The following is a 17,991-nucleotide window of genomic DNA, read 5'->3' as shown; positions in this document are numbered from 1 at the left end:
TTAAACTACCTTTGACTAAAGCTTTGGCTGTCCATTCATGATGGGAGTTGTAGTTTTACAACAGCTGGAGGGCCAATGTTCCCTACCCCTGGGTTACACGTACACCTTTCCTCTGCTGTAACAGTATGGGCAATATTGCTACAGCTTGGAGAACTGCATTATTATATAACCCTTTCACTGCCAAGGATTTTGGGACAATATTCAATATATATGCTCTACATAAATAAGGAACTATAAATAAAAAAAAAAGGACTTTGATAGTTAAAGGGTGATACCTTGAAAAGAAGTCCATGTGTGGCTGATGGAGTAACCATAGGCTGTGCAGGGTGACAACATGTATGTGAAAAGCAGAGCGCAGACACGAATGCTGTAAGAGCTGTGCCTGTACAAGTCCTGTAGTCTGAACCTGACCAGAGATTCACACACCTGGCTCAGAGATCACTATTGGTCAACCTCCAGTTGTGCATACAGCTCATGTGTCTGGAGGGGTACTGCATTTATTAGTTTGGGCCTTTAGGCCCTAGACTAGAGCCCTTCAATTTTCCCCATGACCAGTTCTTCTCCGAGGATTTGTCTGCATTGTTCTGCATCCCTGGTAACATACCTTCTTGGGATAGTTGTTGACTCTGATACAAACCAGATAATGTAAGAATAAAATTTTGAAACTTATGCTCAATGCTTAAAGGAGTATTCTGCTCAAACATATGTTGCTGCCCATGGTGACAATAACAATTCCTTCCATACTTGTTATCTATTCATTCTCCTTCCCCCAGTTTTGAGCTGCTGCTTTCGGCCTAAAAAAACTGAAAATTGTGTGTGAGCTGATGTAAACAAGTCCCTGGCAGGCTTTATCTGCCACTTTGTAGCTTTGTAATGCTGGGAGGGATATTCTGAGGTCAGGTTGCTAATGAACTAACTGTGATTAATCCTCCCAGCATTACAAAGTTGCAGATAGGGACTCTGGAAGGAAGGGGGAGATGGAGAGAAAAGCTCCTACTTTTTTTTTGTCAGAACTGTGGGAAGGAGACTGAATAGATAAGTATTGAAGTAATTGTTAGTCTCGCCATGGGCAGCAACATATGAAAAGTTATCCAGGGGTAACCAGCATTAGGAAAACTTGGCCACTTTCTTCCAGAGACAGCACCACTCTTGTCTCCAGTTTGTTTTTTAATCTCGGTTCCATTGAAGTAAATGAAGTTTAACTGCAAACCACACCTGAACTAGAGACAAGAGTGGTGCTGTCTCTGGAAGAAAGTGGCCATGTTTTTCTAAGGGTGAATTGCCGTGCATGACCTACGGCGGATTCCGTCGCTTATACCTGCACGCGGCGGCGCGCATGTCTGCCCATGCCATAGACACTTCTATGCACGGGCGGATTCCGCATGCCGCCAAAAGAAGTGACATGTCAATTCTTTCGGCGGAATGCGGAATCCTCCCGAGCATAGAATAGTGTCTATGGCACGGGCGGACATACGCGCCGCCGCGTGCGGGTACAAGCAACGGAATCCGCCGCAGGTCATGCGCCACAATTCCGTAGAGTGCACACACCCTTATGCTGGATAACCCCTATAATGTCCTTAAATCGTGCTGTGCACATGACTAGCACCCAGACAAACTACATACACCTCCACACAAATACTGCTGACCACCTGGCTCACCACTATTATGGGATACCAGCCATAATAGTGGCAGACTAAGATTCCCCTAAAAGTGCCAGGCAAAGGGGTCCAAACAGTGACAGACTGCGTGTGCTGAGCATAGTATCCCCGTAACAGTGCCACAGGGGTCAATATACAGTGCCAACCATAGTTTCCACATATTGACGGATATAGTTATTCCCTTATACTGTACACACCTTCCCTCTGCAGGTTGTCCCCATACTGTATGCCTCCCCCCCGTACTGTATACATCGCTCGGCAGGTAGTTTACATACTGTATATATCCCTCCCCCTCTGTACTTCTTCCCCCCCATACTGTATACATCCCCCTCTGCAGTAAGGCCCCCGCATACCATATACCTTCCTGCCTCCTCTGTAGTTCTCCCATACAGTATACCTTTCGACCCACCCCCCTGTAGTTGTTCCCCTATGCTATATACCAGGGTTGGGGAACCTTCGGCCCTCCAGCTGTTGCAAAACTACAATTCCCATCATGCCTAGACAGCCGAAACTGGTCAGCTGACTGTAACTAGGGGTTATATTTCCAGCCTACGCCAAAAAAGCCTGCAAACTGAAGTGAGGTCTTATTTTCAGAGACCGTGCCGCACAAAGGGTTCACAGAATAGTGCCAACCATAACGCTGGCAGACCGTAGTATTTCCCTAATAGCACAAAGCATGGAAAACTTTAATAGAAATCTTTGTTTAAAAAAAAAAAATTACAACTATAGTATCCCTATAATAGTGCCAGAACAGCACTAAGCATAGTGTCCTCATAAAAGTGCCAAAGGGTTCACTGAACAGTATCCAGTATAGTGTCTCCATAATGGTGACAGGCAATCCCTATAACAGTGCCAGAACAGTGCTGACCATAGTGTCTCCATAATGGTGAGAATCCCTATAACAGTGCCAGAACAGTGCTGACCATAGTGTCTCCATAATGGTGAGAATCCCTATAACAGTGCCAGGACAGTGCGGACCATAGTGTCTCCATAATGGTGACAGGCAATCCCTATAACAGTGCCAGGACAGTGCGGACCATAGTGTCTCCATAATGGTGACAGGCAATCCCTATAACAGTGCCAGGACAGTGCGGACCATAGTGTCTCCATAATGGTGAGAATCCCTATAACAGTGCCAGAACAGTGCTGACCATAGTGTCTCCATAATGGTGACAGACAATCCCTATAATAGTGCCAGAACAGTGCTGATCATAGTGTCTCCATAATGGTGACAGACAATCCCTATAACAGTGCCAGGACAGTGCTGATCATAGTGTCTCCATAATGGTGAGAATCCCTATAACAGTGCCAGAACAGTGCTGACCATAGTGTCTCCATAATGGTGACAGGCAATCCCTATAATAGTGCCAGAACAGTGCTGACCATAGTGTCTCTATAATGGTGACAGGCAATCCCTATAATAGTGTCAGAACAGTGCTGACCATAGTGTCTCCATAATGGTGACAGGCAATCCCTATAATAGTGTCAGAACAGTGCTGATCATAGTGTCTCCATAATGGTGACAGACAATCCCTATAATAGTGCCAGAACAGTGCTGACCATAGTGTCTCTATAATGGTGACAGGCAATCCCTATAACAGTGCCAGAACAGTGCTGACCATAGTGTCTCCATAATGGTGACAGGCAATCCCTATAATAGTGCCAGAACAGTGCTGACCATAGTGTCTCTATAATGGTGACAGGCAATCCCTATAATAGTGTCAGAACAGTGCTGACCATAGTGTCTCCATAATGGTGACAGGCAATCCCTATAATAGTGCCAGAACAGTGCTGACCATAGTGTCTCTATAATGGTGACAGGCAATCCCTATAACAGTGCCAGAACAGTGCTGACCATAGTGTCTCTATAATGATGACAGGCAATCCCTATAATAGTGCCAGAACAGTTCGGACCATAGTGTCTCCATAATGGTGACAGGCAATCCCTATAACAGTGCCAGGACAGTGCTGACCATAGTGTCTCTATAATGGTGACAGGCAATCCCTATAACTGTGCCGACCATAGTGTCTCCATAATGGTAACAGGCAATCCCTATAATAGTGCCAGAACAGTGCTGACCATAGTGTCTCCATAATGGTGACAGGCAATCCCTATAATAGTGCCAGAACAGTGCGGACCATAGTATCTCCATAATGGTGACAGGCAATCCCTATAATAGTGCCAGAACAGTGCGGACCATAGTATCTCCATAATGGTGACAGACAATCCCTATAATAGTGCCAGAACAGTGCTGACCATAGTGTCTCCATAATGATGACAGGCAATCCCTATAATAGTGCCAGAACAGTGCGGACCATAGTGTCTCCATAATGATGACAGGCAATCCCTATAATAGTGCCAGAACAGTGCGGACCATAGTATCTCCATAATGGTGACAGACAATCCCTATAATAGTGCCAGAACATAGTGTCTCCATAATAGCACTAGACAAAGGGTTCACAGAACAGCGATGACCATAGGGTCCCATATCCGTGTTGGACAGAGACATACATCCAGACATGGGGTTTACAGAACAGTGCCAACCCTAATAGTGGCAGACACTGGGTACACACAACAGCTCTGACCACAGGGCTCCCATAACATGTCCTCGTAATGGTATCAGCTGTTGGGTTTACAGACCAGTACCCCCATAATAGCACCATCACCCCATCCATACAACCACAGTGCCCCCATAACAGTATCAGCCACAGCATCCTCAGAATGTGCAACCCCCTAGTGTCTCATATTACATCCCTATGTTTGCCATATACGCCAGGTAAGCTCTGTAAGGTTCCATTCACCCAACTGATGCCAAGAGTGGCCACCCATTAGGCGTATAGTCCCAGCATACAGGTGGGTTGGGTACCACAATGGTGGACTTGGCATTTGTGAAGGGTGGCTGTATGTTCTGTATGCCTAGACCAGTGTTCCCCAACTGGTGTCCAGCAGGTCCTTACAGCTGCAGGCAGAGCATGCTGGGAGTTGTAGTGTTGCAGCAGCTGGAACCACACATGTTGAAGAACACTGACCTAGATGACATAACGTTAACTAAACCTTGTAGAAACTGCGCCCCCTATAGCCTCAGCGTTGTATATTTCTCACATAGGGGAGATTTATCAAACTAGTGTTAAGTAGAATTGTCTCAGTTGCCCCTAGCAACCAATCAGATTCCCCCTTTCATTCCTCACAGATTCTTTGAAAAATTAAAAGTGGAATCTGATTGGTTGCTAGGGGCAACTTAAGACAATTCTAATTTACACCAGTTTGATAAATCCCCCTCCCCCCAAGTGCTTACAGTATACATGGTATACTGATACTCGTATGTATGATTTATCACGACTGAATCCAGGAATTACAAAATGTCATGTCTGTGACTCCTAAACTACAACTCCCAGCATTCCGTGCTCCAGCTGAGGAAAGCCACTAAACTTTGGGTTATCTCGGTGCACAGCCAGCTGCACATCTACCATGGGGGTCTACCTCCCGCATAGGGATGTAACATCGTCCTACTGCCCTCAAGGTCGAAAGACTGGAAGCGATGAACGTTTCTGATTGCCAGCTTCAAAAATGGCGTCCTCCTGGCCGCTGATGCTACTTAGCGGAAGTGACGCAGACCGTGCACAGTTTCCATAGGAACCCAGGCTGCGTCCCGGAAGTTGCCCTGAAAATCGCCTATTTATTCGTTTCCAGAAGTAGAACCATGCCGGCCGCGTCTACAGAAGGTGAGAGTCCTGGGCAGGAACAGTGGGCTGTGCATATACGTATACTTTTGTAGGACTACAAGTCCCAGCGTGCCATGAGACCATGGGCAGCAGTTAACACCTAACCTTTCAGGTCATTTTGACTCTTAATGATATATAATGTTTTTAATGTTTTTCTGAATCTTTTAGTGGTCATTTTTTCACTTTTTTTTTTTTTTACTCTTTTAGTTTACTTTTCTGTTACTTTTTTAAAACCTCTTTAAGGGATTATCCAGGAAAAGGAAAAAAATGTGGTATTCCAGTTCAGCTCCAGTAACATAAAAGAAGAGGCTGTGTTGTTATACCACACAACCTGAGGACAAGAGTGGCGCTGTTTCTAAAAGAAAGCAGTTATCTCATTTGGCCTTCAGGACGCAGTGATAGTTTGTTTTTTCCCCCCCAATTACTGGCCTCCGAGAGGAGAGAGGATCTCCATTGCTTTGTCTAATGCTGGGTTTACACGGAACGATTATCGTGCGCATTTGCACGATAACGATCAAATTCGAACGATAATCGTACGTGTAAACGCAGCGAACGATCGAACGACGAGCGAGAAATCGTTCATTTTGATCTTTTGACTTGTTCTTAAATTGTCGTTCGCAAAAAATTCGCCGATCGTTCCGTGTAAACAGTCGTTCACTGATTTTACCTATGTGCGAGATAGGCTTAAGCGATCGCAAAATGATTGGAAAACGAATTTTCTGTACAATATATCGTTCCATCTAAATCCTGACCGTTATTAAAGAAAAATCGTTACTTCGAAATCTTTAATCGTACGATTGGGCGAATTATCGCTCCGTGTAAACCCAGCATTAGGGTCCATTTACACAGAAAGATTATCTGACAGATTATCTGCCAACGATTTGAAGCCAAAGCCAGGAATGGATTTGAAAAGAGGGGAAATGTCAGGCTTTCCTTTATGACCTGTTCCCTGTTTATAGTCTGTTTTGTCTTTGGCTTCGAATCTTTGGCAGATAATCTTTCTGTGTAAATGGACCCTTAATCTGACAGATCTTTGAAGCCAAAGCCAGGAACAGACTATAAACAGAGAACAGGTCATAAAAGAAAGACTGAGATTTCTTTTCTTCTCAAAGCCATTCCTTTGGCTTCACAAATCTGTCAGATAAATCTGTCTGTGTAAACACACCATAACTATAGACGATCAAAAAGGGTCAAATGGCCAGGTCAGATTTTTCTTTTGGGGTGCCACCAATGAGCCATAAATTACCAGTCGCAACAGCCAGACATGGCAGATCAGCAGCTAGACCTGAGGAGACCAGAGGATTCATGAGCGCATACTCTGGTATACTTAAGACTGATCTTCAGCACCTTATTACTGGTGGCTGAAAAAGTTGGATGCATCCCTAGGGAGTCCTGGAAAACATGGATATAGTAATAGGCCATAGGGCTGCATCCAACTTCTTCAGCCACCGGTAATCAAATACAGAATGATCGGACTCGAGCATGCTCCAGTTGCACTCATCTCTATTAAGGAATAGGCTAGGGGTTTGTATAATGAAAATGATGTAAATCACCTGTGTGTATCCTGTGACTGTAGCGGGGCTGCAGAACAGAAGAGACTACAGCAGCATCCATGAGGCAGTAAGATGCGGACATGTGGAGGAGCTGGCTGCAATTGTGAAAAATGAGACCAGTGTGAATGAGGTGGATCCAGTCCATAGGTTTACTCCGTTGCACTGGGCTGCACACTGCGGGAGTCTGGAGGTATTTAACAACTTCTATATTGTAAATTAAAGGGGTGTTCTGGGCAGTTTTTTTTTTATTCTTCTATTAAAGGGGTTGTCCAGCGAAAATCTCAAGTCTTCCCATGCTTATCAGCTGCTGAATGTCCTGCAGGAAATGTTGTTTTATTTTCAGTCTGACACAGTGCTCTCTGCTGACATCTCTGGCCGAGACAGGAACTGTCCAGAGCAGGAGAGGTTTTCTATGGGGATTCATAGGAAACAAGTTCCTATCTCGGCCAGAGGTGTCAGCAGAGAGCAGTGTGTGAGACTGAAAGTAAACATTTCCTGCAGGACATACAGCAGCTGATCAGTATGGAAGACTTGAGATTTTTTTTTAATAGAAGTAAATTAGAAATGTATATAACTTTCTGATATCAGTTGATTTGAAAGAAAAAGATTTTCGCTGGACAACCCCTTTAACTGGACCATATAAAAATAGAAAAAAAACTATACTTACCTATCCCTGGTCTTTGGCTTTTCCCCATGTGGCTCCTTCCTGTCCCTTATTCTCTTGTCTTCTTCCTGCTTCTGAGATGAGAGCTTGGAGCAGGACCCGCCCCTCAGCCAATCATGGGCCAAGAAGTGACATGCTGTGGACTGTGATTGGCTGAGTGGTCAGGTCCCGCTTCAGGCTGTCATCTCAAATATGACAGGAGCATAGGGGAACAGAAGGAGCTTAGCAGTGTCTGCTGGGGAGTGAGGGAAGGTAAGCAGATCTTCATTGTTTTTTTACTATTTTTAAACAAATCTAGAAAAAAAAATAAATGTTTGATTACCTCTTTTAAAAAACAGAACAATGCCCCTTAAAGAATCCCTTCCTGTGTCCATTGTTTTTCAGTGTTTACACTGGTTGCTATGGCATGGAGCCAACATAAGTGACGTGACCACCAGAGGATGGACGGCAGCTCATTTGGCAGCTATCAAAGGCCAAGACGCCTGCATGCAGGTACATAGCAAGTGTGATTCAGTGGGGTCTCTAGGTGTCAGGTCTATAAGAACCCTAATAGTTGGGGTGCCATTAACCTCCGGGGTGGCTGACAAGAACCTTTGATACAGGTTACTATCTATCTATCTATCTATCTATCTATCTATCTATCTATCTATCTATCTATCTCCTATCTATCTATCTATCTATCTATCTATCTATCTCCTATCTATCTATCTATGTATCTATCTATCTATCTATCCATCCCGATTTAGCTGAAGACGCTGACCTCCTGATTCTCAATTACAGGCCCTGATCCTCAGTGGAGCAAACTTATCCGCCAAAGATGACCGACATTGCACTCCGGCACACCTGGCCGCTTCCCATGGACACTCATTCACTCTACAGACCATTCTGCGTAGTGGAGCGGTGAGCGCAGTCTAATATACTGATTCTTATAGAACAGCTAGTCTGGGTATATTGATGATACTTCAGTATGGAGGTTATTCTATATTATTCATTACAGGATACCAGCAGCCCTGACATGAATGGCTGGACACCCATCCACTGTGCTGCATTTCATGGCCGACTTGGCTGCTTACAGCTTCTGGTGAGGTGGGGGGCTTCTGTGGAAGAAATCGATCATAATGGAAACTCTCCAGGTACTAATATGGTTTAATACTGAGATTTAATAACACAGCAGTTTATAATTACAGGGGAAATAATGATATATAAATAGCAAATACATTGCATCCTATCAGGTATCAAACGCACATACAACTAATAGGGAAGATATCGGAATTCTCATGTAAAGATTATATTGTATGGGTAGTGATTGAAGTTATAGACATGTACTTTCAATATATATATATATATATATATATATATATATATATATGTATGTGTGTGTTAAGGGATATTCCTCTTTGTCTCTGTCAGTGCATTTAGCGGCTATGGAGGGCCACCTGCACTGCTTAAAATTTCTCCTCAGTAAAGTCACCAGCTTCACTCGTGCACTGGAGGCGAGGAACTATAAGGGGGAGAACCCGAAGGACCTGGCGAGAAGATTTTATAAGGACAAGATCATTCAGTATATAGACGGTGTGGAATATGAAAGGGACCATCCAGAAGATAGTGAGAGTGAGTGTCTGAAGTCTCCTGTATCTCCCACCATAGAACTGGAAGATGGGTGGAAATTATAGATGTTTAGTTTTATTAGATAGTTTGGTAGGGGGTAGTTCAGCAAAAAATATATAAGTCTTTCAAATCAACTGGTGCCAGATATTTTTAATTTACTTCTGTTAAAAAAATCTCAAGTTTTCCAGTACTTATCAGCTGCTGTATGTCCTACAGGAAGTGATGTATTCTTTCCAGTCTGACACAGTGCTCTCTGCTGCCACCTCTGTCCATGTCAGGAACTGTCCAGAGCTGAATAGAAAATCATTCTTGCTCTCCATATGGAAAAGAATATCACTTCCTACATGACATACAGCAGCTGATAAGTACTGGAGATTTGCCTTGAGATTTTTTTTTTTTTTTTATAGAAATAAAGTTCAAATCTCTGGCACTTTCTAGCACAAGTTGATTTGAAAGATTTTTTTTTTCTTCGCTGAGCTACCTCCTTTAATAGTGTTTTGTTTTTTTGTTTTTTTTTTTCCCCTTCTTAGGGTATGTGCACACTGAGCAATTCTAGCGGAATTCTGCCCGAATTCCGCCAAAAAAAGCGGGCGGAATCTGCGTGGAATTCCGCCCGTGTAAATGCAATATTGCTCCTTCCATAGAAAACAATGGGATTTCCGACTGCCCGTGCACACAGAGTAAATTTCCGTCCGGAATTCCGCGCAGAATCCGCATTCCGCCCAAAGAATGTACATGTCAATTCTTTGGGCGGATTCCGCTAGAGGAATCCTATAGAAGTCAATGGGGTTTGAATTCTGCTGGTAATTCCGCTTGATTTCCGCGCGGATTCCGCTCAAATTCTGCCCAAATTCCGCTCAAATTCTGCCAGAGCAGAATAGGCGAGGAATTTCAAGCAGAAATCTTTCAGCTACAATTCGAGAATTGCTCAGTGTGCACATACCCCAACCTTAGAAAGGAGGGGTCACTGCACAAAGATGTATGTATATTGTGTATAGCTATCATAGTGTTTAAAGAGAATATACCATCAGACCCAGGCTGAAGCACTTTAGGCGGGCCGACCCTCCCCCAGTGGGAGGAAACCCCCGCCCCTCTATGATAGGGTTCCATTGATTCTAATGCAGCAGTGTCATAGAGGGGCGGGGGTTTCCTTCCACTGGGGGTGGGTCGGTCCGCCTCTAGGGCCTCAGCCCGGGCCTGTTGGTACATTCCCTTTAATAAAAATAATTGTCTTCATCAAGCTCCCTGTAGTTACAGTTTCAGGCAGACAGATTGCTGCCCCACAACTCAATGGATCAGCACTGAAGTACGGTATTATTTAGAAGGTATATGCTGTGAATGGCCTTGTATGTGATGGAGTTTACTTTTCTCTGTTAGATCTAGTGTTTCCAGCTCATGTTGCTGCCTTCAAAGGTGACCTGGTGACCCTTCGAAAACTGGTAGAGAGCGGAATCATTAATGTTAATGAGCGGGATGACAAAGGCTCCACCCCCTTACATAAAGGTAAGTGCGGTAAAGAAGGAGAAACCCAAGGTGGAGGTTTGCCCAGACCTGGTCAGTACCCCAAACATTTCACATTGTAAAAGCGGACAAAGTCGTACACAAGAGGTGGGGGTGAGCGATGATTGATGACTTCAGTGTTCTTGTGATTTGGTGTAACCCCGTGTGCTCCGCAGCTGCAGGCCAGGGCCGGGGGGAGTGCATACAGTGGCTGCTGGAGATGGGAGCGGACTACAACATCGCCAACGAGGCCGGAGAGACTCCAAAAGATGTGGCTAAAAGGTAATGGTCATTACTGCAGTATTCTCCAGATGCAAGCGTATTGTCATGGTGGAGGTTTGCTGACATCAATGCCACCCAGCATACACACAGACACAACCTGGAACCGGTGGGGGCCATCATATTAGTGGTCCTTTGATGGTTTCTCCCAACCACAATGACTGCCACCACTCTTTCTCCCTCCCCTTACAGTTATAGCTGACTCCCTCCCCTTTGATGGATGCAGCTATTGATGGACGTTCCTATCTTGACAGTTACAGCTGGTGTTGCATCCCCCTTGGCAGTTGCAGAACCAGGGTGTCACATCCCCCTTGGCAGTTGCAGCACCAGGGTGTCTTATCCCTCTTGGCAGTTGCAGCACCACGGTGTCACATCCCCCTTGGCAGTTGCAGCACCACGGTGTCACATCCCCCTTGGCAGTTGCAGCACCACGGTGTCACATCCCCCTTGGCAGTTGCAGCACCACGGTGTCACATCCCCCTTGGCAGTTGCAGCACCAGGGTGTCTTATCCCTCTTGGCAGTTGCAGCACCACGGTGTCACATCCCTCTTGGCAGTTGCAGCACCACGGTGTCACATCCCCCTTGGCAGTTGCAGCACCACGGTGTCACATCCCCCTTGGCAGTTGCAGCACCACGGTGTCACATCCCCCTTGGCAGTTGCAACACCAGGGTGTGCCCCTCTATGAATTGTAGAATAAATAATAACGGCCTATACATGAAACTGAACTAGTGGGCCCAATTGTCCTTTTATCACACTGATCCATTTCTAGTCTGTAAACATAACATAAAAAGTAACTCCCTCCTTAAAGGGATTGTCCGGCCTTCAACCTGTATCGCCTATCTGTAGCATATGTGATTTATAGAACACTAATGGGGATCAGAGCACTAGGACCCCAAGAAAACATAAACTTGAACGTATAAAGCAAAGACTGCGACGGTATACATGTTCTGCAGTGTATGGGAGATATGGTGAGAGCCTAGGGGGCGCCCTAGACCTCCATAGAGATGAGGGGGCTTTGTGTGTATATGTCCCCTACTGCTCTACAACCTTAAAGGGGTAGTGGGCGCTAAACAATTATTCACTAAATAACACACATTACAAAGTTATACAACTGTGTAATGTATGTTATGTTAGTGAATGGCCCCCTTCTCCGTGTTTCTCCCCACCCACGCTAGACCCGGAAGTGTAGTGCTCTATACTCACCTGATCCGTGTCGACCCCCGTCTGCCATCATTGTCACAAGATGGCGGACGGGGGTTGACACGGATCAGGTGAGTATGGAGCACTACACTTCCGGGTCTAGCGTGGGTGGGGGGAAACAGGTGGAAGGGGGCCATTCACTAACATAATATACATTACCAAGTTGTATAACTTTGTAATGTGTGTTATTTAGTGAATAATTGTTTAGCGCCGCACTACCCCTTTAAGGGTATATGCACAGTGCGGAATTCTTGTGGATAACTTGCCGCAGATTCCGCTGCTTGCCCCCCCCCGCGCTCCTGCTTGACTCTCCGCCTGTCCCATAGACTCCATTCTATGCTCAGATGGATTCCACCGTCCACTCATAAAATTGACATGTCAGTTCTTTGGGTGGACAGTGGAATCCGCCTGAGCATGGAATGGAATCTATTGGACGGGCGGAGAGTCAAGTGGGAGCACGCGGGGGTGAGCAGTGGAATCCCAGGACACTATCCGCAAGAATTCCCTAGGATGCATATACCCTAAGCTGCCTCATTTGCAGAATGACATAAGATCCATACAAGTTCTATATGTCATTGTGTTCCCATGTGACAGGTTTGCACAGCTAGCTGCTGTAAAACTCCTGGGGGGAAGAACAGATGAAGATGCAGAGGAGGAGTTACGTGAGGACGATCCTTTGTTTTTCGAGAGACATGGTGTGGAAGGAAGCACCGACCAGCAAGATGACGTAAATCTGAGCCCCGCCCAAAAGAAGGCGGCCCGTAGTACGTGATAGTCCATCTCTAGAGAAGATGTCGCTTTCCTTACCTGCAAGGTGTCTAGACTTTTGTTTGGAGGAGTATAACATATGATATAGTGTCACATTGTCTGTTTTCCAGTGCGAGCCTACAATAAAATGAAGGAACTCGAGAAGGTACTAGAGATCGCACAAAGCAATTTTAAGCATCTTGGAGGCGTCCTGGAGGAAGAAAACCAGAGAAAGAAGGAGCAGAAGGAATCAGAAAAGTAAATTATAGCTGCAAGGAAACTTACTGAGAACTATGGGGGAGATTTATCCAGCATGGTGTAAAGTGAAACTGGCTCAGTTGCCCCTAGCAACCAATCAGATTCCACCTTTCATTTTCCAAAGAGTCTGTGAGGAATGAAAGGTGGACTCTGATTGGTTGCTAGGGGCAACTGAGCCAGTTTCACTTTACACCATGTTTGATAAATCTCCCCCTATATGTACAGCTGCCAGAGTGGGGAGGAGACAACTGGGAACTTAGAGAATAAATTTACAGCTATGAACGGAGACTAGCCGGGAACCTTACACTATGGTCCAGATTTGTTAATCTATTTAATTTGCCAATAGCAACCAATCACAGCTCAGCTTTAATTTTTCAAATTGCTCTGGTAAAATAAAACCTGAGTTCTTATTGGTTACTAGGCAAATTAGGCAGTTTTTCTCCTTAGATTGATAAATCTGGACCTATATTTTTAGCTGCCAGAGTGGGGAGGAGACTAACTTGGAATATACTGGAGACAAGTTTTAAAGGAGAAGTCTGGCGAAAATTTTTATTAAAGTATTGTATTGCCCCCCAAAAGTTATACATATACACTTATTACGGGAAATGCTTATAAAGTGCTTTTCTTCCCTGCACTTACTACTGCATCAAGGCTACTAATGGATCGGGGCTAAGTAGCACTGTGGGCGGGGTGGGGCTACGTGGCGCTGTTGCCACGTAGCACAATCTGCAGGTGATAAAAGATGACTTTTTACTTGAACAAGCACCATGACGTATGATATAAAATAAGGTATGGAAAATGCTAAATTTACCCTTTACACCTGTCTACAGAAGTCAGAATGCAAAAAGGGGGTGACAGTGTCACTTTAAGTTACTGTAATTTAGCAAAAAAAATTTGACACATCATAAGAGACATGTCAAAAGTTTTGATTGATGGCTACCTGGGTCTTCAGACACCCACTGATCACCAGAATTTGCTTCCTCCACTCCCTGATTAGCCTGGATTCTTTATTCCTATTATAATTAAGATATTACTAAATGCGTACACATGGCAGCCCTGTTACTGTTCTCACAAGCTTCCTCTGTCCATCTATACAGCTTTGTCCCCTCTTGTTTTCTCCTCTATCCAGGATGATCAGAGACCTGGAAGAGCAGCTGGAGTATGAGCGTCTGCGCAGGGAGAAGATGGAGATCCAGCTGGATGAATACAGAGTGCAGATCTCTCAGCTCAACAGCTGCCTGGAGCAAATGAAGCCTCCTCCAAGATCCAGTGTAAGTGGCTTATACTGAAAATGTCTCATTATTATAATCTTTGGTCTTGAGTCATCCGTCTTATATGAGGTGGCCTTTAAATGACCTGCTGTAACAGCAGCACAAAGTATTTAGGGAACTTTTACTTTGTGATCAGCACTGGCATGAGAAGGCAGAGTTGCCCTTTAATTTTGGAGGACTTGAGCATATAGTCCGCAGCTCTGGGTGTGAGCGCTCAGTAATGTTGTGCAGAGACCTAGAGTGAGAAGTTCATACTCAGACTAGTCAGTGGCTTACCTATAGATTAGGGGTAAGGAATCTTGGCCCTCCAGCTGTTGCAAAACTACGACTCCCATCATGCCTGGACAGCCAGAGCTAAAGCTTTGCAACATCAGATTTACTAAGGCTCTTACTGAAAATCTGTCCCAGGCTGCCTGGATTTACTATGATTTATGTCTGCTAGCAGGCGTAAATCATGATAGTTTAGGCATAAGAGGAGGCCACACTTCCTACCCACTTTGCCACACACCCCTGTCCACCCTTTAGGCAAACGGAGCAGGGATGATAAATCTCCACCTATGTGTGCATTTTTATTGCTGCAATAAATTTAATGTGAAACTACTTTGCAAATAGTCTTGACTAAAAAGCTATAATTTTGTGTCTACAACTCCTATGGGAATCGGTTGGTTTCCATGGCAACAGACTACAATCCTTTGTTCTGTAGTCTGATTCTGTAGTCACACGCTTGTCCCTTACTTGGTAATTTACATGAATATATTATACAATATATCTAATTCTTGTCTCACACAAGACAGCTCAGGTTTAGCTGTGATTGGTTGCTATCTTTCTAAGGCAAAAATCAAGACACATTTTTGACAGAAAACAATATTGGGCCATTGTGTTTTATGACACATGGGGGAGATTTATCAAAAAGGGTGTAAAATTTAGACTGGTGTAAACTGCCCACAACAACCAATCACAGCTCAGATTTCCTTTCACCAGAGCTGGAAGCTGAGCTGTGATTGGTTGCTGTGGGAAGTTTGCACCAGTCTAAATTTTACACCCTTTGATAAATCTCCCCCTTAGTGTTGTGTAGTCATTGGTAGCTGGACCCCATACTCCCAAGTTTCACCTCTCTAAATGCAATGTAACAGCAATGATATGACACACAGCTAGGCAAACATCCAGCCATATTTCAAGGCTCTTTAAGGGTCTGGACATTAACTTACAGGGGAGTCACGTATAGACAGTTTTTCCTTTCTGGATCAGAGCTACTCTCTACTACGCCTTTCTCTTGAAAGCACTGTCTTAAAGGGTTTACCAAGGATTAAAATAAACATAAAGGGGGACATTTATCAAACTAATTGCGCCTGTTTTTAGTCTAATATATCTAGTTTGCGCTCAAAATAAATCTAATATGAATTTATGAAGACTATCCAAATTAGATGTGACTTTTTGAATTAGATTTTTTGTTGTTAATTAGATCGAGAGTGCGCAAGAATTCTTTTTTGGCTAAATTTATTAACTGCGCAATTTTTTTAAAAAGTCGCATATATTGGCGCATCGCTACGTCTGCTCCGAACCAGGTGAATTTATTAGACTAATTAAAAGACCATTATTTTTAGGACACATTTACTATGCTATTAGACAATTTACATAAATTTGACTAAACACAATAGATTGGAAATTATGCCAAAACATCTTTGACAAAATCGTGTTTTTAGATTTGTTAGTAAATATCCCCCAATGTCTTTCTTCCAGAAACAGCGCCACCCTTCTTCTCAGTTTGTGTGCGAAACTGCAGCTCAGTTCCATTGAAGTGAATGGAGACGGGTTGTAATAACACACACCCTGTGCTGTTTTTTGAAGAAAACAGCTATGAAAAGAAAGGGGGGACATGATCGAAACCTTTAAATATGTTAAAGGACTAAATAAGGTTCAAGAGGGGAGTGTTTTTAGACAAAAACTGAGCTCAAGAACAAGAGGACACAGTGAGGGGGAAAGATCAGAAGCAACATGAGAAAATATTACTTTACTGAAAAAGTAGTAGATGCTTGGAACAAACTTCCAGCAGATGTGGTTGGTAAATCTACAATAAATGAATGTAACCCTGCCTGGGATATACATATATCTATTGTGAGATAATAAGACGGGAAATACAAAAAGGGCAGACTAGATGGACTGGGGGGGGGCTTTTTCTGCCGTCAATCTTCTATGTTTATTATAAAATGCTACTTATTAACATGTCATGTTTTTATTTCCTTATTTCTGACTCTTTACCTCTGAATTCTTCTTTCTCCAGAAAGAGAAGCTGTCTGAGGCCTATAAGGAGAAGAAAAGTGCCAAGAAAAAAGCAGTTCTGCACCCAAACCCTGGAGGTGTCTTTGTAAGGAGGGGAACAGAAAAGTAACGGGGCAATGAAACTGGCAAAGCATGCTGGGAAGTAGACTATCACAAGTCACCTCACCCTGGACTGGTTTTATATGAAATGAAAGACTCTTTATGGACATGATTTTTTTTTTTTTTTTTTTTTTTTTAAATGAAAATTCTGATATTTAAAGTTGAAAATTTAAGCAAAAATCAGTCGCTCAGAGCACAACATATTAAAGCGGTTATCCAGGATCAGAAAATAAAACACAGCTCCTTCCTTCCAAGACAAGCACCACCCCTGTCCTCAGGCTGTGTGTAGTATTACAATGCAGCTCCATTAACTTCAGTGGAGCTGCAATGTAGAGTAGCACTAAAACTATAGACTAGAGTGGTGCTGTATCTGGAAGAAAGCAGCAATATTTTTTGTAAGCCTGGATAACTCCTTTAAAAAGGGAACCTGCCATTATTTTCAAGCTGCCCGAACGATGAGTTATGAGGTTGATCCCTGGTGGCTTCTGCCCATTCCATCAGCCTTGAATGATAAGATCTTTTTCTGTTTGGGTATAGGAAGTGATCTATCAAGCAAGGCAGATGGGACAAGGAATAGCTGCCAGGGACCCATGGTTTTAGTCAACATGAAAGCGATGACAGGCTGCCTTTTAAAGGGGTTTTCCTAACTCAAAGATGTGAGTGATGTATACATGGCTATAGAATATGTCAGCATTATGATTGAATAAATAAGCATTAAAAATGTGTTTTCCCTGCCCTCTGAATAACTCCCCAGGCAGTGATGTGTTGAGTTGCACCTTGCAGACCCCATAGCTTCTTCCTTAGAGGTCAGTAGGTCGTGTGCCTACAGTCTGACCTGCTCTCTACTAGGCTGGATCGAACAGCGGAAAAAGCTAGGCTCTATAGAACTCGAACCTGGCCAGACCTTCCGCATTTGATTCCTGATGCCTTTACGGTCCGTGCGGAAGGAGGAGACATCCCGAGTACCGCCTGGAATATCGGGATACAGCCTATTACCTAGGTTGAATCCCGGAATTCCAGGTGGTTCCCGGGATGTCTCCTCCTTCTGCACAGACTGTGAAGGCATCAAGAATCAAATGTGGAAGGTCTGGCCAGGTTCGAGTGCTATAGAGCCTAGCTTTTTCCGCTGTTTGATCAAGCCTACTCTCT

The 17,991-nt window shown here is 44.1% G+C and overlaps 1 protein-coding gene across 1 annotated transcript; it reads left to right on the top strand.

Moving 5' to 3' along the window:
- The first annotated feature begins 5,359 nt into the window (after positions 1 to 5,359).
- Positions 5,360 to 16,949, top strand: ANKRD42 (ankyrin repeat domain 42). The gene is made up of 12 exons (XM_069972902.1): positions 5,360 to 5,381; positions 6,940 to 7,124; positions 7,983 to 8,090; positions 8,379 to 8,498; positions 8,596 to 8,731; positions 9,009 to 9,209; positions 10,584 to 10,709; positions 10,883 to 10,988; positions 12,782 to 12,951; positions 13,066 to 13,192; positions 14,322 to 14,463; positions 16,745 to 16,949. Exons 1-12 carry the CDS (start codon positions 5,360 to 5,362, stop codon positions 16,850 to 16,852), a joined length of 1,551 nt encoding a protein of 516 aa, XP_069829003.1. The 3' UTR covers positions 16,853 to 16,949.
- Positions 16,950 to 17,991: the final 1,042 nt, after the last annotated feature.

The sequence above is a fragment of the Dendropsophus ebraccatus genome, chromosome 5 (genome assembly GCF_027789765.1).
Source record: "Dendropsophus ebraccatus isolate aDenEbr1 chromosome 5, aDenEbr1.pat, whole genome shotgun sequence".
Classification (NCBI taxonomy): domain Eukaryota; kingdom Metazoa; phylum Chordata; class Amphibia; order Anura; family Hylidae; genus Dendropsophus; species Dendropsophus ebraccatus.
Note: the sequence above shows the minus strand (reverse complement) of the source record. Positions and strands in the feature narration are given on the sequence as shown.

What these genes read in the sequence shown, in the direction of transcription:
- ANKRD42 (XM_069972902.1), top strand. Translation starts at nt 5,360, where the DNA reads ATGCCGGCCGCGTCTACAGAAG. An exon ending in CCAAAAGAAGGCGGCCCGTA is followed by an intron (nt 12,952 to 13,065) that starts GTACGTGATAGT and finishes TCTGTTTTCCAG; the next exon opens with TGCGAGCCTACAATAAAATG. An exon ending in AGCCTCCTCCAAGATCCAGT is followed by an intron (nt 14,464 to 16,744) that starts GTAAGTGGCTTA and finishes TTCTTTCTCCAG; the next exon opens with AAAGAGAAGCTGTCTGAGGC.